Source organism: Dipodomys merriami, unplaced genomic scaffold, assembly GCF_024711535.1.
Source record: "Dipodomys merriami isolate MVZ:Mamm:240054 unplaced genomic scaffold, mDipMer1.0.p SCAF_32, whole genome shotgun sequence".
Taxonomy (NCBI): Eukaryota; Metazoa; Chordata; class Mammalia; order Rodentia; family Heteromyidae; genus Dipodomys; species Dipodomys merriami.
In genome coordinates, this window is record NW_027204715.1 from 12560069 (window position 1) to 12587538 (window position 27470).

The 27470-nt window shown below is 34.7% G+C and overlaps 1 protein-coding gene across 3 annotated transcripts in view; it reads right to left on the minus strand.

Annotated features, from left to right (window-relative positions):
- Cdh18 (cadherin 18) overlaps nucleotides 1–27470 on the minus strand; it is a 394050-nt gene that overhangs the window by 76450 nt on the left and 290130 nt on the right. For all 3 annotated transcript variants that reach the window (XM_070042219.1, XM_070042217.1, XM_070042220.1), the window contains exon 5: nucleotides 19112–19279. In XM_070042219.1, coding sequence (XP_069898320.1) covers nucleotides 19112–19279 — 168 coding nt within the window. The remainder of the gene's footprint in view (nucleotides 1–19111; nucleotides 19280–27470) is intronic.

The window sequence follows — 27470 nt, forward strand, 5'->3', positions numbered from 1 at the left end:
AAGTTTAAGAACTACAGGATTAACACAAATCATTATGACTTAGTGATGGCTTGGATGTTTCTTAGAATTAACATGTATATTGTCATATTACTTGTCCAACAGAAAGTATAAGGATATTATGGAATAAAGTGGTTCAAATCTAAAGTCTTTTAAGCCAGAACAGCTAGAGAAAGTAAAGCTTACATGACCAAGTCTACCTAAAACAGAATTTCACACAATCATCATCAAACCTACCCAAAACTTTCTACTAGTTAATCTTGCAATAAGAACACTCATAAACTGAAAAGGGTTTGAAAAGGCAATTTAGTATTCTCTAGAAATATTATAGTAGTAGCATTGTAAATCAGATGTTTTCAGAGCAGGTCACAAAAATAGTTTGAATAAATAAATTTATATATATATATATATACATATATATACATACACATATACATATATCCCTTAAAATATGTAAGCTGTTTTACAAAACAAAGCTTATCTCCACAAGGTAGAGATCATGTTGGAGGGAAAAATCTGGTATTTCTTTAGAGATTTTAAGAAGAAATTTCTCTATCACTATAGTTCTCTAGGTACCTTTGAATATGCTCATATTAATATTTTATGTAGTCTCTCTACAGATGGGCTAATTTATAAATCATAATTGCAGGTGTAAGTTTAGTAGGCAACCTCTAAGGTAGTCCTATAGTAGTCTGTCCCCCCTACTGATATTCAGAAGGATAATCAATCTCCTCATCTTGGATGGTGAAAATATAGGTGACTCACTTTGAATGAAATGAGATCCACAAAATATTTGAGCTTCAATCAAGATTAGTCGTGGGGCTTGTGTCACGCCCTGCCCTATGTGGCTCACTGGGGGAAGCTAGGGGCCGTGTTTGGCTCTCTGATGTAGTCCTTGTCACGACTGACTGACTGACTGACTGACAACTACCAAAACCCCTGTAGTGAGGAGGAAGCAGACACCACTCCTATTTCTGCAAGCAGGAATTTGGTTAAGAAACCAGGAACTGTGGGGCTAGGAAGGTGGCTCAGGGGTAGAGTGCTTGCCTTGCATGCATGAGGCCCTGGGTTCCATTCCTCAGTACCACATAAACAGAAAAACCCAAAGTGGTGCTGTGGCTCAAATGGTAGAGTGCTAACCTTGAGCTGAAGAGCTGAGGGACAGCATCCAGACCCCACAACCGACCAGAAAACAACAACAACAAAAACTTACTTTGCATTTCATTTAATGAAAACATTATTAGCGCTCAGGGGACTAGAGCAGAAAGACGCTTCTGATTAGGAATATGATAGTTCCAGGCCAGCAAGGCAAAATGCTCAGGAAAGTTTATTTCTACAAACAAGGCAGTTAGCTTCAAGTGTGTACTAGCTACCTGAGAAGCACAAGTATGGAGAGTGTATTCCAGTACAAGCCCCAGACAGAAGTATGAGGCCCAAACTAAATAGTTAAAGCAAAAATTTTAAAATTAAAAACAAAGCAAAACAAAACTAGCATGAGGATCTTAAGTTTAAATGCCAGGGCTTCCAAAATTTTAAGAATTATTGAAGGATAAAATGGTGTTCTAAATGCTTCTTTTCATAATCTAATTATCATCCTTCTGGCCTGCTTCAAACATAATGATCATAATCTGGTGGATTCCCTTTAGGGAGGAAGTAACACATAGCAACAGCCCAGGCCCAGTGGGGACAACCAATTTCTGGAGCTGGCTTCTCATTCTTCTGAGTGGCCTTTACTTTCTCTTTACCAAATCAACTCATGAAAACCGTGCTTGCTATTCCTGACTTACTTGTATATGGTCGGAGAACAAGCACCCACTGTCTCATGTCTCATGCATCAAAAGCATTTTAAGGAAATAAATACCTCCTTTTGCTTTACCATGGGTGCCTGGACATGCAAATAAGTGGGTAAAGTCACTCATTATTTCCCTACTTTCTGTAGACAGTTACAGATAAAATTGTGCTAACTCTGGTTCCATGTTGCAAAACTGTCATCTAGCCCTAAGATTAACAAAAGTTAGTTTGTTTACATAACTAATTAATTTATTTTGTCTGTTGATCATGGGGCTTGAACTCTGGGCCTGGGAGCTGTCCCTCAGCTCTTCAGATCAAGGCTAGCACTCTACTTGATCCACAGAGCCACTTCTGGTTTTCTGGTGGTTTATTGGAGAAAAGAGTCTCACAGACCTTCCTGTGTAGGCTGGCCTTAAACCTTGATCCTCAGATCTCAGCCTCCTGAGTAGCTAAGATTATAGGCATCAGACACCAGCTTACAGCTAGAAGTTTGTTCAGTTTTAAAGAAACCTATTTGCTGACAGAAATGATCACCATGATCACAGTGCATGCACTGATGAGAACTGTTTGCATTAATGTATGATGGTTGTGTCTTTTCCTTTCAAAACAGATGATGTTTATTATGATAAAATATATGTAATGGATTTTATCTGCCTGACTAAAAAAAATAGTAACAGTTTTCTCATCATAGGCTTTTAGTAGTTGATAGGCCATATGTATCAAATCTTGGCTTCATGTTTGCTAATCAAATATTTCCCTTATTTAAATCTATCAAGGTTTGGAAATTCAGAAGACATTTTGATTTTAGTTATGGCTTTCTCATACAGTTTAAATTATATTTACATGTTCTTATAATAAATATTCAGAACTATTATTTATTTGGAAATATGTGTCAACATTGCTTTAAAAATCTTCTTATTTTGATTTGAAGATTGTTCTTCCTTTGTTTATAAGCCGAATACTTGTGGAAACTCTTCATTCATTCATATTATTTTAATTTAAGCAAAGCAAAGTGTTTTTGCTCAGAATGTTCATAATCTCTCCACCAATGTCAATAGCCATAATGAAAGAAGTTTAGTACTCAAAAGTTGCTAATAGGGGCTGGGAAGGTGGCTCAGAGGTAAAGTGCTTGCCTTGCATGCCAGAGGCCCTGGGTTTGATTCCTCAGCACCAGATAAGCAAAAAGCAAAAAAAAAAAAAAAAAAAAAAACTTAAAAAAAAGTTGCTAATATTTCAATTTATTGATCATGTTTTTTCCTGAGAAAATGAGTCGGTAAGTGAAGCAGAAAGGAGTGAACTTCTATGAATCATTAAGTACTTCAATTTCTTCACAAATTCTCTCTTTGGTCATTTCAGTAAGGATTAAATCTGGTGCATAATAACAGACTAAAACTCTTCCACATTTGATGTGGACCAAATGAATAACCATATACCATGAATCAGATAAAACATTATTTACATCTATCTATCTATCTATCTATCTATCTATCTATCTATCTATCTATCCATCCATCTATCTTTGGTCATTTGTGGGGCTTGAACTCTGGTCCTGGTCGCTGTCCCTGAGCTCTTCAGCTCCTTATCTCAAGGTTCAAGGCTAGCACTTGAGCCATAGCGCCACTTCCAGTTTTCTGGTGGTTAATTGGAGATCAGAGTTTCACAGACTTAACTGCTTGGGCTGGCTTTCAACCGTGATCCTCAGATCTCAGTGTTCTGAGTAGCTAGAATTATAAGTGTGAGCCACCGGTGCCTGGCTTTTCACAGTAATATTTTTGCTTTATTTTTATATGTTACCCGGAGCCATCTAGGTGTATATCCAAACCTACAGAGTTAATTTTGCTCTTTCAGTTTTGTCAACTATCTCCCTAGAATTTGGTACTGGCTGTTATTTCTACTAGAAATCATAGTTCCATGAGTTGGTAGCAGATTATAATCTTTGTTCCTACTGAAGCTTATAAATATATGGTTTCAAAATTAATAATAGATACAATTTCCTAAATGCTGGTTAATTTTTTTCTTTTTCTTTTTCTTTTTTGGTGCCAGCCCTGGATCTTGAACTCATGGCATGAGCACTGTCCTTGAGCTTCATTTTTTTTTAATTGTGAAAATACCATACAAAGGGGTTACAATTACATGGACAAGATAATGAGTACATTATCAAGCATTGTTGCCTCCTCCTTTGTTTCCCCTTATCAGCCCTGCCCTCCTATCTTCCCTCCTCCAGCCCACCCCTCAAAGTTGTAAACTTCGTTTCTCAAGAAAACGTCTTTAACATCTCATTGTTGCCGTGGGTCCACCTGTATCCCTATTTAAACAATTTGTTTTTTCCTTCACCTCCACAAATTATACCAACATCAAATACAGTGAAAGCAGGGGTTAAAGCGTGGGGGAGGGACACACAAAGCAACAAAGAAATAATCTTATAAATATGTTAGAAACAATCCCATGAAAGCAAAAAACATTTGAATACTTACCTTGGAGTTCATTTCACCTAACATCAACTTATCTGAATTTTCCTACTTGTCTCAGACATATACTAGCAAATAAGAGAAACCATGGGACCTATGTTTCTTTGGGCCTGGTTCCCTTCACTTGATAAAATTTTTTCCAAGTCTTTCCATTTCCTAACAAATGGGGCCATGGCATTCTTTCTGATGGAGGCATAGAATTCCATTGAGTATATATACTACATTTTCTTGATCCATTCATTTACTGAGGGGCATCTGGGTTGGTTCCATATCTTAGCTATGGTAAAAAATGCTGTAATAAACATAGTTGTTCTGGTAGCTTTAGTATGGTCTTGAGAACTTCCCAAACAAGCAAAAAGATGGGCCTATTCAAATACAAGAAACTTTTATAATTCTTGAGCTTCATTGCTCAAGGATAGTGCTCTACCACTTGAACAGCAGCTCTACTTCTGTTTTTTGTTTGTTTGTTTGTTTATTTTAAGTGGTTAATTGGCAATTAGAGTCCCTTCCTGCCAGGGCTGGCTTAGAACCCAGATCCTCAGAGTGCAGCCTCCTGAGTAGCTAGGATTACAGGCATGAACCACTAGTACCTTGCTGTTGAATCAATGTTGGCCACCTACAATTTCACCCACAATTTGGAATACTTAAAATGAAAAAGTGAGAAGTAAAATATTTTTAAGTTGACAATGAAGGACAGTATAAGTACAACAAACCCAATGTGAAGGTTTAGCTTCTTAGGATTTTTCTCTATGAACTACTAACTGAAAACAAAGCCAAAACCGGAAATAAAGGAATCTTAATGGTTACCTATAAAATGTGTCAGTTATTCATTAAACGTATCTGTCCTCTCTTCTCTATACTCAGGTTTTATATATAAAGTTGAAAAAATGTTTGAACTAATAAAATTAATATTGTTAAAAATAAGTGCAAATAAAAGTGCACAGATAGTGTTTTTTCAACTACAGAAGTTAAAAAGAGAAACTAATTGCAACAGAGTCGTTAAAACAAGTCATTATGTCGAAAAACGAACTTTACAACTTTGGTGGTGGGGAGGATCGGGAGGGGGGAGGTGGGGGAAGTATGGGAAAGGATGGGAAGGGGAAACAGAGGAGATAAGAAATGTACTCATTACCTTGCCCATGTGATTGTAACTCCTCTGTACGGTATTCTCACAATAAAAAAAAGTGTTATAAAAAAAACTTGGGGGTTTCAACATCTTGAGAGTCTAAGAGTCTCAGATAAAATGCTAAATTTGACTTTAAAACAGTCACTTGGTTTCAAATGAAAGAATGTAGACATTCCCAGTGTGGCACCAGTATTTTCAGTGTCAGACAACAGGGGGCGCTAGAGCACCCCTACATCCTGGCAAGTCTTAGGTTTCTTAATTGATAGGGTGGTTTTACTGGAAACAATAAGGTTCTGAAAGGCTTCAGTTAGTTCCAGCTAAGGTCTCTTGAGGTAATTTATGTCTATTGAACTAGTTCTTTTCTGAAACACAGAGATCAATGTTCAGGTCACTAAGAGTTGTTTCTCCTCATTCTTCTAAATTAAATTCTTTTTTTCCTGTTAGACAACTAATTGTTTTCACAGTAAAATGCCAATAATTTGGGTATTTGAATTTATTTTCTTGTCCCTTCGCTCCAAAGCAGGTGAAACAGGTAATTTTTATGAAGTTTGGTTACCTCTTGTCACGTATTAGATTCTTTCATGGAAAAATTGAAAAATCAAGTGATTGAAAAGAAATTGTACACTTCACAAGTCTAGTCTATTATCTACAGCATTTTGGCATATTAAATTATTTGTAATGACTACTTTTTTTCTTATCTGGAATAATTAAGTATACTAGAAGTATAGAAGATTTCACTGCCAAAAAATAAAGACTTGATTTACAAAAATGGCTGACCAGGTAGCTCCAAGTCATCATTGAACCATGGGGCCATTAGAAAACACATTGAAAGCTGTTTACCTACCATAGAGAAGCTCTGATAAATAGTCACATGTCCAAGGAAACTAGAAAAATGCTCAACTGAGGAAGAACGACATTAAAAATTGTGTTTGTGATGTTTGTACTTGCTTTGGGCTCATTGTATCTGTAGTACAGAGGTCTCGGTCTACAGTAAAGGGATTCTAGTTCCACATTTTCCCCATGAAAAGATCCACAGTTTCTAATACCATTTGTTAGGTGGCCAAGCTTAACACAAGACTGTTGACTTATACCTGGATTAATTTAAAAAATACTACATTGCAAAAATCATGCCTTCAGTGGAGACTCAGTGGTTTTGCTAAGGAAATATCTGGCCTTGGTATTCATGACTACTGACTGCTTACAGCCAGAGGTGGCTGTGGAAGTGTCGTCAATAAGATCCACTGAAGTTTGCTCTCTCCAGGAAGGGTTCTTTGGGAACATGGGAGACTGTTGGAGTTCAATTAATCCCATATGGGAGTCACTTCTCTGAACTCTGTCAATGTTTTACCTATGAAGCTTACATAGGGTTCCAAACCTTTGATATCATTTTACTCCCATTCATGGCATCTCTATCAGGAGTCTATTTCAATAAATCACTTTCAATTCTTATTCAGGAGAAACAATACAAAAAGAGACTGAAATGTGATTCAAGAGGTTGAATGTCTGCCTAGCAAATATAAAGTATTGTGTTCAAATCTTAACATTGCCAACCAACAAAATATGATAAGCAAAACACCTAAACCAATTTGCAATAACTAGTATATGTCTGAGACAAGCAGAAAAGGTCAGATAAGTTGATGTTAGGTGAAATGAACCCCAAGGTAAGTATTCAAATGTTTTTTTTTCTTTCTTGAGATTGTTTCTAAAATATTTATAAGATGATTTCTTTGTTGCTTTGTTTGTCCCTCTCCCACCGTATAACCCCTGCTTTCACTGTATTTGATGTTGGTATAATTTGTGGAGGGGAAGGGGAAAAACAAATCATTTTAATAGGGATACAGGTGGACCCATTGCAGCAATGAGATGTACAAGACGTTATGTCGAAAAACAAACTTTACAACTTTGGGGGGGAGGGTTGGGTGGGGGGTGGGGGGAAGGATGGGAAGGGATGGGAAGGGGAAACAAAGGAGGAGGCTACAATGCTTGATAAGAAATGTACTCATTATCTTGCCCATGTAATTGTAACCCCTCTGTACGGTATTTTCACAATTAAAAAAAATTTAGGATAAATCTAATGAGGAGATAAAAGACTATATGACCAAATATTGCTAGGGAAAAACTGAGACGAACGGAAAGACACTTAAGAAAGGATGATAAAATCAAAATTATTCAATTAGAAATAAAAAAAAGTTTTAAAGAAACATTTCTACAGAGGATATATGCAATCAGTAAAGGACAGCCATTATGAGGAAAGTTGGTGATTATATAGAAAATTTGAAATCTTTGTTCACAATTAGTGATGATGTACTCAGAAACATCAAGAGAAGTGAATCAAGCAGGACTGTATACACTCATCTTTGCAGCTACATTTTAATGATACTTGAAAGAATCAGCTGAAATATCCAGGCAAAAATAATTAATAGAGAAAATTCAGTCTCTGTTTGTCTATCTATTCACAATCCATCTATCATCTATGTATGTGTATATAAATATATATTTCTATGGATATACATATATATTTATGTATCTGTTATCTATCTATCTATCTATCTATCTATCTATCTATCTATCTATCTATCTATATCCATCTATCTTTATCTATCATCTTTCCAGTTTTATTTACTACAGAGTACAACACATTAATATGACACATTAAATAATACTAAAAAATGAACCAAATTCTGATCAATAGTACAACATATATGAACTTTGCAACATTATATTGACATAAACTAGACAGAAAAGAAAAAATATGATATAAATTTTCTTTACCTAGAATGGGCAAATTCTAACAAGCAGACATCTGACTAATAATTATCAGAGAATGAGGCAAGGGAAATGATGAGCTAGAGTTGAGCAGCTAGAATTTCAGTTGGATAATATTGGATAGAAGTGGCATTTACATGACAGAGTATTGATTCTGAACCATGTTTTATGATTGCTAAAACTGTGCTTATTTGGATATGAAACTTTCACCTCAACAAACACAAAATAGAATCAAGTTCATCAACTATTCCTTGAACTTTGTATCACATTTTAAAAAGTGAAGAAATACAGTGAAGAAGCTTGATTTAAATTGGCACGAAAGATCTGATTTCAACAATTAAGTAATAACTTATGACAAAAGAAACTATATTCAAAATGTTACTTCTCCTTACAATCCATGAAGCTTAGATAAGAAGTAAGACAACGATGTTTTTTTTTAGTTAGGTGCCTAAATCTTTGTAATGTAATAAAAAAATCCAATTGTATTTTGAAAATACGTGATACATATATTCCTCATTTGTATTCTGCCTTTTTAACACATTTTTTCTAATTACTTCAAAAGCTGCTACATTTATATACTGTATTCATGCAAATCTCATTATTTCTTATTTTTGTTTCTAAATATGCTATATCTTTATACTACATGAGATTGTCTTTCACCTGGTATTTTAGACTGCACTAAATGCCAATGATTATCTGAAGTACACTTTTAAAGGGACAATGGATGAAACTAACAGAAGTGCTATTCACATATTGCATCTTGTCCATGTTAATATACTTATTTCCTCCAGGAGAATATTGATTCTAATCTTTTCTAAAAGATCTTGTTTTTTCTTCAGTGTATTTAATAAGAATACAATAAGTTACTCTCTCAGATTAAAACCAACATTCTTTGCTACAAAAGGAAAAACAGTCATTAAATTCTTGCAAATTATTTAATATTCATGTCATATGAATAATATGCAGTTATAAAAGTAAGAAATTATGCAGGTGTGTGTGTGGTGTATAGATGCTTCTATGGGAAAAGTGATTGGACATATAAATAGATATTTTCTGACATCTGATTTTCAGTAGCCTGCCTCTCTTGCTGAGTTAATGTCTTTTCATTTTATTTTCTAGTGGTTCCTTTATTATTAATAAATATTAACTACAGGTAGGGAATCTCATTGTAATATTTTATATAGGCATATAATATATTTTAATCAAAATCCTTCTTTAAATTACTATTTCTTGTTATCCATAACTCTTTCACTTAACATGATGATGTCCAATTTTGCCCATTTTCCTCAAATGAAATATTTGATTCTTTATAACTGGATGACTCCTAGTGTCTCTATCTATCCAATCTCATTCCCTGCCTAGGCTGGCTTTGAACCATGATTCTCATACCTCAGCCTCCTGAGTAGCTAGAATTACAGGTAGGAGTCACTGTCAACCAGCTAATAGATACACTTTTAAATGTGTAGTCCTAGACAAAGGAGGAGGTAACAATGCTCTATAGGAAATGAACTCATTACCTTGCTCATGTAACTGTAACCCCTCTGTACAGTACCTTTACAAGAAAAATATATATATACAAAAAACTGTGTAGTCCTATAGGAAAGAGCCCAAGAAGAAATAATTAAGCTTATGAAGACAAAGTTGTCATAATAGCTAAAATTTGAGAAGAAAAGTTCAGAGAAAATTAAATTTCAGAAAGAAAGAGAGAAAAACAGAAAGGAAAGAAGGAAGGAAGGAAGGAAGGAAGAAAGAAAGAAAGAAAGAAAGAAAGAAAGAAAGAAAGAAAGAAAGAAAGAAAGAAAGAGAAAGAAAGAAGGAAAGAAAGAGAGAGAAAGAGAGAAAGAAAGAAAGAAAGAAACTAAATAAAACCAAATCTCTGAATGCATTAATTTCTGTCTTTTATTTATTTATTTTGGTCCTGGGGCTTGAACTCTGGGCCTGGGTGCTGTCCCTGTGCTCTTCAGCTCAAGGCGAGAACTCTACTGCTTGAGCCACAGAGCCACTTCCAGTTTTCTGGTGGTTTATTGGAAATAAGAGTCTCATGGACTTTCCTGCCCTTTGAACTGTGATCCTCAGATCTCAGATCTCAGCCTCCTGAGTAGCTAGGATTACAGGCATGAGCCACCAGCACCCAGCAAATTTCTGTCATTTGTAACTCACATGCTAAACTGGTACATGGGAGACTTCCATGACATTCCTAAATATTGAAAATGACCAAAACCCAACTGGAAACAATCAGTAGCAGGACCCAGGCATTCTTTTTATTTATTAATAGAGAAAGTAATTACAGTGTATATGATTTCTTTTCTTAAATAGTGAAAAAGATGAATTTCATCATACACAATAATCTTCATTGAAACAAAGAGGAGGAAACAATGTTTGATAAGAAATGTAGCCGGGCGCTGGTGGCTCATGCCTGTAATCCTAGCTACTCAGGAGGCTGAGATCTGAGGATCGCGGTTCAAAGCCAGCCCAGGCAGGAGAGACCGTGAGACTCCTATCTCCAATAAACCACCAGAAAACCGGAAGTGGCGCAGTAGCTCAAGTGGTAGAGTGCTCGCCTTGAGCTGAAGAGCTGAGGGACAGCGCCCAAGCCCAGAGTTCAAGCCCCACGACTGACCAAAAAAAAAAAGAAAAAAAGAAAAAAAGAAAAGTACTCGTTATCTTGCCCATGTAATTGTAACTCCTCTGCATGATATTCTCACAACAAAAAAAATGCAACCCCTCCAAAAAAAATCTTTATTGAATAAATCAAGTGCAAATTATAGAGCTGAAATTTTCATGGTGGTTTGCACTTGATTTCACAGATGAGGTTAATTGAATGACACACATGGTCTAAAAGTTGTCTGACCTAGAAAGTATAGTCAGCAAACAATATTCAGGTTAAAAATATTGATTAGAAAAGATAATTACATGAAAAGAAGAACAATAGACTAATGGTAATATGGAAATGCCCAGCAGGCAGCCTTTGCAAAACTAATAGGCAAAAAGCTAGAAAACTAGGTAGATTAAATACTTGAATAAGTTCTAAATAAGAGTGTTCCCACACTAATGAAATATAACTAAAATGAGGGGGGGTAACAGTGTTCGACAAGAATTGTACTTACTACTTTCTAACTAACCCTCTGTACATCATCTTTTAAAAAATTTATTTATTGTTAAGATGTTGTACAGAGGGTTACAGTTACATGAGTAAGGCAATGAGTACATTACTGGTCCATCATGGTTACCCCGTTGTTACCTCTTCCCTTCCTTGATGTTGTCCCACTATCCCTTCCCTCCCCCACCTCCCACACTCCTACCCCAGCTCTCCCTTCCCCCACTTGCCGCACCAAGTTGTAAAGTTCTTTTCCAATACACTGCCTGTGGGTATCCTTGTTGCACTAGGTTATCCTGTGTCTTTGTTTCAGCGTTTGGTTATTCCCCTTCTTGTCCCGAGATGAGAAATAAATATATACAAGATTCGGGTATCAAAATTGAGGACAGTGGCAACAGGGGATATGCCATAGGGGAAAGAACATACAAAGGAAACAACAGCAACAAAAGTAAAATCACATCCATGTAATTTTACTTTTGTTGCTGTTGTTTCCTTTGTATAACTGCTGCTTTCACTGTATTTGATGTTGGTATAATTTGTGGAGGGGAAGGGAAAAAACAAATTGTTTAAATAGGGATACAGGTGGACCTATTGCAACAATGAGATGTACAAGATGCTATATCAAAAAAGGAACTTTACAACTTTGGGGCGGGGAGGGCGGGAGGGGAAGGGATGGAAGGGATGAGAAGGGGAAGGAAGAGGCAACAATGCTTGATAAGAAATGTACTAATTACCTTGCTCATGTAATTGTGACCCCTCTGTATGGTATTTTCACAATTAGAAAAAAGAATAAAGACAGACCTCTTGTGTTCATATCTTGGGGTTCATTTCACTTAGCATCATCTTGTATGATCATTTGTACATGGTTTTTGAGCTTTTCACCTCATCTGATAAGATTATCCTATGTGTATACTGATTATTGCAAATAAGGGAAACCACGGGACCTAGATTTCTTTGGGACAGTATAGCTTCACTTAATATGACTTTTTTCCAAGTCTTTCCATTTTCTAACTCTCCAAGCAAACGACATGGAATCTAGTTGGATCACAAAACAGAATCTGTCTATAAGCTGTCTTTAAGAGACACACCTTCCCCACAAAAACAAACGAGCTGAAAGTGAAAGGCTGGAATAAAATCTACCAAGCTGAAGTAGCAATCCTAATTTCAGAAAAAGTAGACTTCAAATAAAATTAGTGAGAAGAGATAAAGATTACATCATCTTGACAATAAAACTAAATTAAAAATAAAATCACTGAAATTAAAAACAATATTTTAAACTATAAAAATATTTTTTTAAAGTTTTGGGCATTTACCCAAATGTTTACAAACAAGACCACACTAAAGCTACCAGCACAACTATGTTTATTGCAGCATTATTTACCATAGCTAAGATATGGAACCAACCCAGATGCCCCTCAGTAGATGAATCGACCAAGAAAATCGATCAAGAATTCTATGCTTCCATCAGAAAGAATGACATTGCCCCATTTGTTAGGAAATGGAAAGACTTGGAAAAAATTATATTAAGTGAAGTAAGCCAAGCCCAAAGAAACATAGGTCCATGATTTCCCTTATTTGCAATATCTAGTATATGTATGAGTCATGTATATGTATGATGTCGGTATAATTTGTGGAGGAGATGGGGAAAAACAAGTCGTTTAAGGATACAGGGACCTGTTGCAATAATGAGAAGTACAAGTTGTCATGTCGAAAATGAACTTTACAACTTTGGTGTGGGGGGGGAGGATTGGGTGGGGAGGGGGAGGCTGGGAAGGGATGTGAAGGGTAAACAAAGGAGGAGGCTGCAATGCTTGATAAGAAATGTACTCATTATCTTGCCCATGTAATTGTAACCCCTCTGTACAGTATGTTCACAAAAAATAAAAATTAAAATAAAAATATATTTTTAAGTTGATGCCAATGTTCCCCTTAGTTAAACTGTAGATAATAAGACAAAATGGACTGTTTAAAAGAAAATAGATTCATAGACTACAATAAAACAATCAAGAGTAACTTAATATTAGGACAGATTTGAATTTTCAACAGAAAAGGAAAATAAACAGAAAAATTACACAAGTAATTACTGAAACAGGGAAAGGACTTCAAAGGAGAATTTTATGCTGAATAGAAGTATTCACTTAAAGTGAAGGCACAATAATGTTTATGGACAAAAATAAATGAATTAGTTAACAATTAGTACAAAAGGGGGAAAGACATAATTTTATTAAGTATTCTTTCAGATAAAAATGATTCAAGACAAAAGTGTAGAAAATAAAGAAGTAAATGGGCTGGGCGCTGGTGGCTCATGCCTGTAATCCTAGCTGAGATCTGAGGATCGCGGTTCAAAGCCAGCCCAGGCAGGAGAGACCGTGAGACTCCTATCTCCAATAAACCACCAGAAAACCGGAATTGGCTCTGTAGCTCAAGTGGTAGAGTGCTCGCCTTGAGCTGAAGAGCTGAGGGACAGCGCCCAGGCCCAGAGTTCAAGCCCCACGGCCGACCAAAAAAAAAAAAAAAGAAGTAAATGGCTCTGTATTGATAACTTATTGTTGACTTTTAAATTGATTACTTATGAGTAAGTAATTGTCTTACTACTTCATTTCACTATTTAAAATAACAAAACTCCAAGAGATGTACAATGTTCAATATCTTTAAAATTCCATTACTGTGTAAGCAACAAGACAAATACCAATGGTAATCACTAAAGCAACAGAAGAAAACTAAAATATAGTACTCAATGAAATGAAACACACAAAGAATGTGAAAAAAGGAGAAAAGGCAGGAAATTTGAAACAAAAGGATAACATTCTTTAAATATATCATGATTAATAAGTCACATGTAGTTAAAATAATCAAATTGTGAAGTAATTTATAATCAAATAAAACAGAAAAGTAAAACTCATGAATTAAAAATAAGTATTTAAAAGCAAAATGATAGAGAACAATATAAGAAACACATTTTAAGCAAAAGGAACAAAGAAAAAAAAACTCTGATATTACCGTAGTGAATGTGTCGAACACTATGACCCACACAATATTAAAAATTGCACAATAGCCGGGTGCCGGTGGCTCACGCCTGTAATCCTAGCTACTCAGGAGGCTGAGATCTGAGAATTGGGGTTCAAAGCCAGCCTGGGCAGTAAAATCCATGAAACTCTTATCTTCAATAAACCACAAGGAAACTGGAAGTGGTGCTGTAGCTCAAGTCGTAGAGTGTTAGCCTTGAGCTGAAGAGCTGAGGAACAGCGCCCAGGCTCAGAGTTTGAGTCCCCCGACCGACAAAAATAAATAAAATTGCACAATAAAAAAATTAATGCAAAAAATACCAAAGGTTTCAATTTTTGTACCTGCTTTTTCTGGTTTCAAATTGATTCTAAGCAAAATAATTCCAAAAAAATAAGAATTACCCAATAAGAGAAATTAATAAAAAGCCTTGTAAAGATTAGACAAAACTATTCTAAGTACATAGAAAATTATAATGGGGACTGATTTATTAGATACTAACCAAGCAGTTACAAAATTTACTGATTTTTAAGCTTTTAAGATCATTTACAAAATTAACTACCTCCTGCATTAAAAAATCCTCAGCAATTTCCAAAATATATTGTGAACATAGTAAAACACATAGGTATATCTCGTAAAACACATAGGTATATCTCATAAAACAATCTAAATGGATATCAATTCTTTCATAATTCAAAAACATACTTCATATCTTAATAATAGGAGATGTTTCTTTTCATTAATATTTACTCACATTGATTAAACATCTTTGATGTTTAGATAATTCAGTGAGAAATGCTGCCAGTATTCAAGTCTGTGGACTCAAAACCTCCAATATTAAATGCTATCAATTGTGGGTCACAAGTGCACTTAAGTTGTTGATTGACTTCAAAGTTTTTCAAGCATCTTATGTGCTTGGCAAAGTTTTGTTAGATAATCAAAGTTCCCACTGTTTTATTTTGTGTGATTATTTGGCATGTGGTTATTCTTTCTCCAACTAAATTATTTATGAGGGAATTTCTAAGAGTACAATTCCTTCTATTAAGAATGCAGAAGGTCTGCTTTGCAAAGCTTCATGCCAGACGTTGAATTTTACATGGGTAGGCTTTATGCAGAATAATAAATATCAGTGACTCCTCTTCTTTCCTAAGAACAATTTAGCTTACTACCCTAACCCATTCCAACACTGTTAGAAGCAGAAGAGGAAATGAAAAGAATTTCAAGAAGCTGAGTAGATTACCTCAATAAAAAAGACTTCTATGGAAAAGGTTTTACATTTTTGAATTATCGTTATTTTTTTATCTCAAGGAGAATTGGTCACCACTTGCATATATTAAGAACTAGATGGACTGATTTCATTTCAATGTGAATCTTACAAGGGGCTCCTATTCTTAAAATTCTACAATTCAAATATGGGCATTGACTTGAAAGGAGCAGTGACCATGCTTTATGTTGTTAGGTAGGCATACTTGTCTCTATCTTCCTTCCCTTGGGCATCTTCCTGATAAGAAGAGGGATCTGAGTTCTTTGAGGTCATTTGCTTTCCTTGCATCCTAAGCCACTGAGACTATGATTCCCAAAGGAAGACACTAAAAGGTCCCTTAACCAATTTAGTTCGCTCTCACTCCCATAAACATACACCAGGCTTATTTATCTTAAGACCAAATTGTAAGGAATCAGAAGATATCAAAAGAAAATATACTATCTTAGGCTCTTTGAAAAGGATTTAAAAATTTTTTTTGTGACAATCATTGAAAGCAGAGGCGACTAGAATGAAGGTGTAAGAAAGAATTCTCTCTGACACACAAAGAAAGAAAAGAAACACAGTTTTGAAAAACCTCACAAATTAAGAGAAATGGATTTGACAAATGAATATGATTTTTAAGTAATTTGAATTATTTATGAATTTATACATGTCCTGTCCTTTGTGAACTCAAATCCTCATAAAAAGTTAAAAGCATTTTTGCACTATGAAAGTAGTTATTGGATGAGTTACAATACATAGAGTAAAACTAAAGGACACTTTACAGTGGGCTAATTTTTTCTCAGTGACACCAAATTAGCATCTTGTTTTGTGTAATGAAGTCCAAATAAAATATATCTTTTAAACGTTCTGAGTCTGTCCTGCCTCCATTTCAAAACTGATTATTTTTGTAGGTGTGGCAAGATCTTCCTCTGTGAATTGTATTCTACAGTAAAATTTCACTCAGTGTAGTTGTTTCCAGTTTGCTTGTCAGATAGAGTAATTATTTTCATTGTGGACTGATGTTTACACCACATCACTGTTATTCATCTAAATAACACAATGAAGAATACATACATATGCTATATCATCCATATGGATAATATTTAATAAACCACATAAGTAAAATTTGTAATTATTTGTGATTCTCTATAATAGACATTAATGAGCTTATATAGGTCAAAGGTATTTCAAAGAAATAAGGAGAGAAAATGAAAATTGGTGACAAATGAGCACTTCATTGGCCCCTTTTGTATTGTATGTAACAACATGTGTACAACTTCAGTGTGTGTCTACCATAAGAACTTTGGCATTACTATATATTTAAAAACCATTATGGTGTTTAGGTCTTGGGTAGCTCAAGTAGTGAGTACTTGCCTGGCTAGCATGAAGCCTGACAATGAATGATCTCTACAAACACGTACATACTTATGGTAGAATCCACTTTCAAATATATAAGCAATTTAGTGTTATAAAAAGAACTATAGCTGTATGTATGGATTGTTAGTCTTTGTTTTGTTTTTAATTGATATGAAATTGTATAATGGGTGTAAAGCCTCAATACATATACACATGCACCGAGAAACAAAATATAATATGTTGCAGATGAAGTTGTATGCAACTTATAAAAGAGACTGAAAATATGTCCGATTTAGGAAAATGGGTAGAGCTAGATAATCCATATTAAGAGAAATAAACTGCACTAGAGTTAACACAAGTATCCTATATTTTCTATCACATGTAATTTGGAAAATATTTGTTACAAAAAAAGATAATGGGAAAAAGAAATGGAATGGTTCTTTTGGTTTTACAATGGGTGGAGGGTAAAAAGAAAAGAGTGAAAAGGAAGTTTGAATATCATTAAATTACTTTATATGAATAGATGAAAAATTGAATAAGGAAACTTGTTAACATTTGTTTAATAAAGTAAAGAAGAAAAGTAATAAAGAGCAATAAAGGGATGAATTTGATCAAAGTACATTGTATGCATTCATGGAAGTAACACATGTATTAACAAAAAGGAGAATCTAAAACAAATTTTGATTTCAATCGCCTCATGCTATGAGTTAATGCTCTTGTTTTTATAGCAACATATGCGTATATAGATATTACGTTGTGTAAGTGATATATAAAAATAAATTGTGATTTATAAAATGTTTTGAAATTTCACTATATGGTTAAATAGAACAGACTCATTGATTATCTATAATTTTCTTTCAGATATGCTTACTTCATAATGCAAAGGCCACACAAATAGACCAGTTAACATAACTTTCTTTCTAGCATCAAGATTTTAAAGTGCTTTTTTATGTACCCATAAATTTCACTGGTCTTCAATAATGGTCTTTTCAAGAATGATAGTTCGACAGAGTATTTAAATTTAACTAATTCAGTCATTCATGTAATAATCATTTGTCTAAGACTGGCCACTGGGCTGATCAGTGAGCATAACAAAAACTGTTTAAAGCCATTCTGTATTAGAAGCTATCCTAGTAGTAAAGGAGGGAAAGAAGACTGAAAAGTGCTAATAAAAGAAGAAAATGCTAATTTTTTAAAAGCCATTTCAGAAGAAAGTGTAGAATAGACATTATACAATAGACCCACACGATTTCTAGTTTAAAGAAGGATGTGCGAAGCACTGGGAGTGTCCCATCAGAGCTAGACCTAGAAGTAATTTCAGAAGAAATGTACTCATCACCTGACTTATGTAACTATAAACCCTCTGTACATCACCTTTACAAGAAAATTTAAATTAAAAATATAATCTTGGGAAAAAGCTTTTCATACTGACTTGGAAAGAACTTCCATTGCTATACTATGCTGTCTGTTCAATAATAGTTTTTCACTATCATTTGTAAGTTGACAACTATGTTAAGTCTCTATTGGATTGTCTTCTGTAATTGAATGTTATCATTCTTAGATAAAATGCCATACACAGTACTTTCCCTATCCCTCCCATATGTCATATTTCAATTTAATATTCTGAGGACATCTTGGTTCAATATTCTGAGGACGTCATAATCACCCACTCTTTCCAAATTCACAGAGTTAATACTTTCCCTGATTCCCTGAAATACCTTTTACAGTATGGTCTCTGAGTTCTAGAATCACAATGTATTGTGAAATTCCATCTTATTAAATTAGTTATAACCTGCTTTTAATTGATACATGTGTGCACCCACCTGTAGTCATGTATGACATGGGATTAAAAACAAATCTTTAGACATAGAATATGGCCCAAATCACAATGATATTGTATGAATAAAGTGTCCATATCAAACCAAATTAAAATAATCTCCATGATTGCTTTAAGTACTACATAACCACTTTATGAAGTAGAACTGCTGCATCATTTATACTATTTAACAGATAACAATAGAAATCCCTAGTTTAAGCACAAGACTAGTCATGTCTCAGGTTTAGGAGACAAATAGTATCAGCATTTCTTTAGTATGCATTGTTGAAGAGAAACATTGGAAAAACAAGGGTGATAAAAAGAAAGCCTAAATAGAGTTAACATATTTCCACTGGAGCGAACATGACTCTTGTATATTGAAACACTTCATTTTGTTTTAAGTCAATGCACAGTGAAACATTGAAAACAGGCAGTGTGTACATACTCTGAGGGAAACGGGGTGGGTTGTCATTGACATCGGTCAAGGTGATGTTGACAGTTGTAGATCCTGAAAGCCCTCCAACTTGTCCCGCCATGTCTTTGGCTTGGATGACTACCGAGTAGTGCTCTCTGGCTTCTCTATCCATGTTGTGTAAGGCAGTTCTGATAACTCCTGGAATACACATGGTTAAAAAGCCAGTATGAGTTTCACATTGATTGAGAAATAATGTGGATTCTTCTTCAGGTGCCTATATCTATTGTTTTTAGAACTGTAGATTGATGTACAGTAAGACAGGAGATAGATAGGAAATAGACAGCTGATAGATTCAATTTTATAGCATGTCTTTTAAAGCACACTTTTAAGTATACTTCTGAGTGAATGCCATCTTGCTGAGGAAAAAAAATAGCACCTCCATGTGCCTTAAAACAGGCTTGTTAAGACATTTATTTGCAAACACATTTCCCCAACCATACTTTTTTCCCCTAAATGAGATGATTGCCTCTCAATTTCTTGGAGCACATGACCCCTCAACATTATCACTAAGTCAAATCCTTCTGGTGTGCTGAACATTTCACTGCTCATTCTCCTTAGAATTGTGAGCTCAGGTGGCCATATTGAATTGAACAGAGATCTTTTTTGTTTTCACACAGCTATTTACATACTTATTCCCAGAGATTCAGGATAAAAAACATTTGCATTGTACATATAACTTTACATGTTGAGTTTAAACTAGTTAGTGCAGCTATTTAAAGATCATCATCATCCTAAGATTAATAATAAATATTTGTAGAATGTAGACAATTGAACACGACAAAGTCATTTAAATATATGTCAATACAGAAAGTTCTTTGCCTATTTATTTTTGCCAGAAAGCATCTTTAACAAGAAATAGATCTATCTTTCTACCTTTCTCTCTGTTTGTCTGTCTGTCTGTTTATCTGTCTGTCTGTCTATCTATCTATCTTCTATCTATCTATCTATCTATCTATCTATCTATCTATCTATCTATCTATCTATCTATCTATCCAGCATCAATTTAGCTATACATAAATAATATGAAGTGGCAAGTCTGATTCCATAAATGATACATAAATGTCATGTGTGCTCCTTATAGTACCATTAGGTCCTTAAATACATTTTATTCATGACAAGTTGGTGTGAATGAGATAATCAGAAATAGCACATATCCAACTTGTGATTTTGCATACGTGACTTTCTCAGTAGAAGCTTGAATTTAAATAAAAACACATTTTCCAGAGACTACTTCATCCTACTAAGTATTTCACAAGATAAAATAAAAAATCCTCCCATATATAATATATATTACAATGTATAGACATATATGAATAAAATAAAATTCATGAACAATAAATCATCTGAACCTTGGATGATATTTATTTTTACTTTTACGTTTTGGTGGTACTAGGGTTTGCCCTCAGAGCCTCTCACTTGCTAGCTTGCTCACTTGACTAGTGCTTTACCAGCTGAGTCTCATCTCTAGTCACACTTATCTAGTAGTTTTTGAGACTTGCAGACTTCCCTGATTGGGCTACCTTTGAAGCTTGAAGTTCTAGATCTTTCCCTTGTGTGTAGCTAGGCTTACAGATTAAACTATTAATGTCTGGCTTACCATTTATTACTTTAAAAATGCTTTTCCAAGTTTTAATGTACACATTTTAATCATATCATTTTTGCACAAAATATCAATGACTTATTCGAACTCACACTTTAGAATTTCATTGTAATTCATAAACACGTTTATATTTTAAAATATTTTTTATTTTTTAAAAATATTTATTTATTTTTTATTGTGAAAATACTGTACAGAGGGGTTACAATTACATGGGCAAGATAATGAGTACATTTCTTATCAAGCATTGTAGCCTCCTCCTTTGTTTCTCCTTCACATCCCTTCCCAGCCTCCCCCTGCCCCCCCAGTCCCCCCCCACCAAAGTTGTAAAGTTCGTTTTTGACATGACAACTTGTACTTCTCATTGTTGCAATGGGTCTGCCTGTTTCCTTATTTAAACGACTTGTTTTTCCCCTTCCCCTTCACCAATTATACCGACATCAAATAGAGTGAAAGCAAGGGTTATACTGTGGGGGAGGGACATACAAAACAACAAAGGAATAATTTTATAATTGTGTTAGAAACAAATGCATGAAAGAAAAAAACATTTAAATACATATCTTAGGGTGCATTTTCCTAACATCACCTTATCTGACCTTTTCTGCTTGACTCGTACATATACTAGATATTGCAAATAAAGGAAACCATGGGACCTATGTTTCTTTGGGCCTTGCTTACTTCACTTAATATAATTTTTTGCAATTCTTTCCATTTCCTAACAAATAGGGCAATGTCATTCTTTCTGATGGAGGCATCCAGGACCAGATGGTTTTACAGCGGAATTCTACAAGGTCTTCAAAGCAGAGCTCACACCAATACTCCTCCAACTCTTCAATGAAATTGAAAGAGAAAGCTCACTACCGAACACATTCTATGAAGCCATCATAACCCTCATCCCAAAACCAGGCAGGGACTCATCAAAGAAAGAGAACTATAGACCCATTTCTTTGATGAACATTGATGCAAAACTTCTCAACAAAATTTTGGTCAATCCACTTCAACAATTCATCCAAAAATATTTTATTTTTATTATCTTTAAATAGTTGTACAACAAAGTTGTCATTTAAATAAACAATTTATGACTATAATGCACCTTTATCAGAGTCACCTCCACCCATTCACTCCCATGCTAACTACTCCTTCCTTTTCATTTCTTAATGTTGTCTTATATACAACAACTTCTTTACTGCATTCTTCCCTTCTTCTCTTCATTGATCTACCCCTCCCCAAGTTTATAATTTTTTAATATACTAGCGTCACTGCAGAGAGAAGATTCCTTTGTGTATTCAAGGAAAAAAAAATAGCTGTTTAAGCATAGAAAGGATTGCTGGGTGCCAGTGGCTCACACTTGTAATCCTAGCTACTCAGGAGGCAGAGATCTGAGGATCATAGTTCAAAGCCAGCCCAGGAAAGGAAAGTCTGTGAGACTTCTATCTCCAATAAACTACCAGAAAACTGGAAGTGGCACTGTGGCTCAAGTGGTAGAGTGCTTGCCTTGAGCTGAGGCGCTGAGGGTCAGTGCCTAAGCCCAGATAGACAAAAAATAAAATAAAATAAAATAAAAGGATTACTCTTTGGACGATTTCAAGCAAAGGACACTAACCCATTTCTTTTTATCTTCTCTCTTTTACTGAATTGATTGGTTGTAATGACTTTTAAAGGAAAGCCTCAAGTTCAGGCCCAAAAGACCCCACAGATTTCAAACATTATGAACATCTAATTGAGGCAGTTCAGGAAAACTTTCCTGGAGCTAAACAGAAAAGAACATTATTCTTATCAAAATAAATTATAATAGTGTGATAATAAGTGATTCATCTAATTCATGCATATGAAAAAGCCTCAAGCATCCTTATTGAAAAGAACAATGTTTTATCATGTATGGTAATTATGTAAGTAGAATTTGAATTGATATAGAAATGAACAAGCAAAGAATTTATGAAAATATTTTATAGAGGGAATGTGTGTTGTCTTTTTATATCACTTGAGAGCATTAAGATTGCCTTTCCAAGGAGAATATGCAAGAATGGGATTGCCTCAAGTGGGGGAAATATAAAGATTGTTAAGGATATTCTTTGCACTAAAATAATGAAATTATGTTTTGAAAAATTTAATTTAAGTCACTTGCATATTCATTGATGCACTATTCACAATAGTTAAGTTATGAAAAAGCCCAGATGACTTATGGTGGGTGAGAGGATCCAAAAAGTGTGCTACATATATTGAATAAAATGTTATTCATCTATCAGAAACAATCATATGTCATTTACAGCATAATGGATTGACTTAGAAAAAATTATGCTAAAGGAAGTCAGTCTCAGGGAGACAAATGGCTCATGTATTATCCAATCATATGTGGAAGTTAAATCTAAAATCCAAACATACATGATATGAAAACTCACACAAACAGAGTAGTCCAATGATCTAACCCCTTTTCACTATTACCAAGTAGATTAAGAAAATTAATATCAGGAAGCCGAAACCTGTTCTAGAAGAGAGTGGGCAATGCCAGAGGAGGGAAGAAGGGTGAACAAATGCAATCATTGTATTCATTGTAAAAAAATATTTGGAACTAGAAAACTTAAAATAAAAGATTGGATGGGGAAAAATAGGGGAGAATAATGAAAGGAGTGAAACTGATCAAAATGCATCATAGCCATAACTCCACTTCTGGAATAAAAACCAATGAGTACTTTAGAAAAACAAATGGTTAAAAAAAATCTAAATAAAATTAAATCCAGTCATCATAAATGAATAACGGTTGCATTTAATAAAAAGGCAATTTGAATATTAGTCTTTCAAGAGAATCAGAGAAAGGAAATCAATGAAACCTTTCTTTTATATCAGGAATGTCAACTATTTCATTTGAAAGGCTATTATTTCCCTTTCAGTACCTTTTTTTTCTTGTTTTCTTGAAATAGTTATACAAAAGAGTTTCCCATGAAGAAAGCAGTTTATGTGGACACTACATCTTAAGTATTGTCTCCATTTCTATCATCCCATCATTCTTCTGCTGTTTATATCTTGTCCTCAGACTCTCCTGCAGTTCCCATTTGTTTCCTCCAGATATACATCAGCTATATACCATTCCTGTTGGCATTTGCCCATCTTCCTCCTTTTAGTTCCCAACTAGGTCAAAGTTTCAGCTTTCTGATGATTATTCAAAGGAGTTAGACAACAGAAACTCATTCCTATGAATAATCACTTAACCATTTTGAATGTGTGTGTGTGTGTGTGTGTGTGTGTGTGTGTGTGTGTGTGTGTGTGTGTGTGTGTGTGTTAATGGTCCTGCATGTGTTTTCAAATTTATTTTTAGTTCTATTAACTTGCACCAGTGAGAGACCTCGTACACCTTTGGTCTCTCTGAGCCTGGTTAGCTGCACTCAACATAATTCTTCCAAGGGACTTCCATTTTCATGCAAACGACATCATATTATTTTGTTCTCTCCTTGCTTTCTCTCCCCTCCTCTCCACTTCTGCTTGCTGGCGGCTGTGAATCTGGGAGCTGCCCATGGGTTTCTGTAGTCATGATGTTCTGACTCACCTCAGACAAACAATGAATTCAGCTGACTTTGGTCTCAAACATTTGAAGTTGTAAATCATTAGCAAACTTTTCTTAGTTATTTCTCTTGCCTGTGGCCCACACCTGTAATCCTAGCTACTCAGGAGGCTGAGTTCTGAAGATCCTGGTTCAAAGCCAGCCCTGGCAGGAAAGCCTGTGAGACTCTTATCTCTTATCACCAGACACCCAGAAGTGGCATTGTGGCTAAAATGGTAGAGCTCTTGCCTTGAGCTGAAGAACTCATGTACAGTTCTCAGGGCCATAATTAAAAAAAATTCTCTTAAGTATTTGAATCAGAAATAGGAAGTGTGGCTAACACACTAAATTTATGTACTCCACCTAACAAATATTATTTTGCTTGGTTTATTAACTATTCTGGCATATGTCCTGGTAATCACATGTCCAATAATCACAGTAAGATTTCCTGTTGTTTTTCGGGCTTAATACAGGCAAAGTATGTGGCCTGTTCATTTAAGAAGTTAACAAATAGACAGAGGTATTATTAATTACTATTATTTATTGCATGTGTCTATTTGTTTTGAAATAAAGAAAATCTTGTTTACAATCTATGATGGAAGAATGGCTAGATCTAATTCCGAGTTTCTGGTTCTTTTCTCTAGCAGTATTTACTGCAATGTTTTGAATGGAATTTTTCTCTTTTGTTCTCTTGTGATACTGTATTAAGTCAACAGGATGTGATTACCTGTGTAACATTTCGTTTTGTTTCTTATTATATTCCTAGTAAATGATTGCAGGCATAGCACCACTCACAAATTACTTTCTGACTTATTCTTTCCAATCAGGTTGATATGTAGAGGCTTCTAACTTAGAAGTACTCTCTGCTGAATATAAGATCATAACATTGAAAATTTACCAGTGGTTATAAATATTGCTTTTGAATCTCACTATTGGCTTACTGCATGATTACATTCCTTGAAATATAATATCAATATAGTAGAACCTTTCAAAAATATTTTTTTCTAAATAAGAATTCAAGATGAAAGCAGCCCACAAATTTATTTCATTAGTTAATGCCATATAAGAATGAAAAATAAAAGTGCTTAAAAGAGAATACATAAATTTATGTGCTCTGAAAATGCATTGAAAGTCATGTTTATTTTTACAGATTCCCAGAGCATTTCACAGAGAACTCATAGAGATTTCAGAATTTGTTTTTCTTCATTAATCTTCCCAAATTCAGTGTTTACTGAATGGGTTCTGTTCTGTTTAAAAGGTCAGAAGGAATACAATGACAAATCTCCTAGCATTTCTGACATGATGATGTTATGATTGCAGGGATCACCAACATAGGAGTAGTCATGCAAGTCTGAAAGCTAGATAATGCAGGATATATATTTTATTAAGCAATAAACAAAAGTGAGATGCCATGGGAAGGTTATAGTGATCCAAACACTTTCCATGGTGGATACTGTCATGGCTGAAGTCTTGGAAGAACGTGTGGGAAGACATGTATCCATGGAAGCAACACCCAGGATGCACAGAGATGTGATCCTGAACACCCATAGGTTTAGACACATTGGAAAATGTAATTGACTGTGTTCACTGATTAAAATAGATATGTTATTTCTAAAGTGACTGAAATTTCAACTAAAGCCTACATGGAATGTCAAACTAGTTGTCAGTCATTATTGACCCTGATTTGAGAATGTGTATGTTGACAACAACATTTAGGATCTATGAAATTAGTTTCCATTGAATGCTTATGTAAATTTCATATTTTTACTTACATTTTTATTATGCCATTTATTTTAAAGAAAATTGGAAGATATTAAATTGGATTTTGGTTTGATGGATTTAAAAGGATGATGGAATGATAGGATTTATTTCAATCTGTTACTAGTAGAATTAGCAATCATATATTCACAAAGTTAGACATCATAATGATGTAGTAGACACAATTTTTCCTCACCTAAAAGTTTTCTCTTTTCATCATTAAAATTTGTGTTGAAGCATTTTATTTATGGGTAGGAGAACAAGAAAGGTAAGTCACATGCAATGTGTAGGATCCATGACCCAACACTCCCTCTGGCTACATGATTTTTCCACATTCTTACTTAAGTAGAAAGCCCAGAGTTAAAATTGGTATTAACAAATCATGTTATTTAAAAATTTTAAAATCTGAAATCTAACTCAGGATTTCCCATAATATAATCTTTTTTTTTTCTGGTCTGGGGCTTGAACTCAGGGCCTGGATGCTGGCCTCTGAGTCTCTTTGTGCTCAAGGCTAACACTCTACCACTTGAGCCAAAGCACTACTTTGGCTTTTCCTGAGTAGTTTGACTGGAGATAAGAGTCACATATAGTTTCCTGCCGATCTTAATATCATAGTACTATGAGCATTCAAATTATTTAGCTCTTAAAACTCATGGAGTTTTCAAGCAAGAGGGGCTATTTCAAAGAGAGAGTAAGTTTGATATAGAACACGAGTGGCAGAAATTGAAAATAAGCAATAGAGAAAGAAGAAAAAATAGAGACAGAGAAAAGGGAAGGAAAGTATAGGAAAGAGAGAGAAATATCCTCATTAAAAGAGACATTACTTCTCATTGGATTTGGGCACACAAATAAAGTGAAATCAAGAGTCTATATGTTGCTATATCACTAAACACACATAATTCGAATAGTTTTCCTTTATATCTATATTTAATACTTTCATATAATGTATGTTTTCATCCCTAGTTTCTCTAGGATATGTTTAATAAACACTAATAAATATATAGGGCATGATTTGAATGTAACATAGTCTCTAGTCTGCTAGTCTTTCAGCACAGGGACTCTTCGGATCCAGCATTTCTTGAAACAGTTTGAGATTGAAAAAAGAAAGTCCGCACTAACTCTGATTGTAGATTTATCTGGGAATAAATCCCAGGAGAGAGGCTGGTTTGGATGACAACTGAATCATCGACAGTGACTGTGTATTTAAACCAGGTCTGGCACTAGGAAAATGCTGATGTTGCTCATCACATTAAATCCTTTCACAGTGATTGTTCCTGTTGGGCCTCATTTTATGGAAGAAGAATTGCCAGAACTGAGAATAAGAAAATCCCCAAGCATAGAGACACTGTAGAGCCACAATTCAGCCTTTGCAAGTACAACTTAATAACTGCTGCTATACTTTCCAACAATGCTCGATAAGAAATGGACTCATTGCCTCA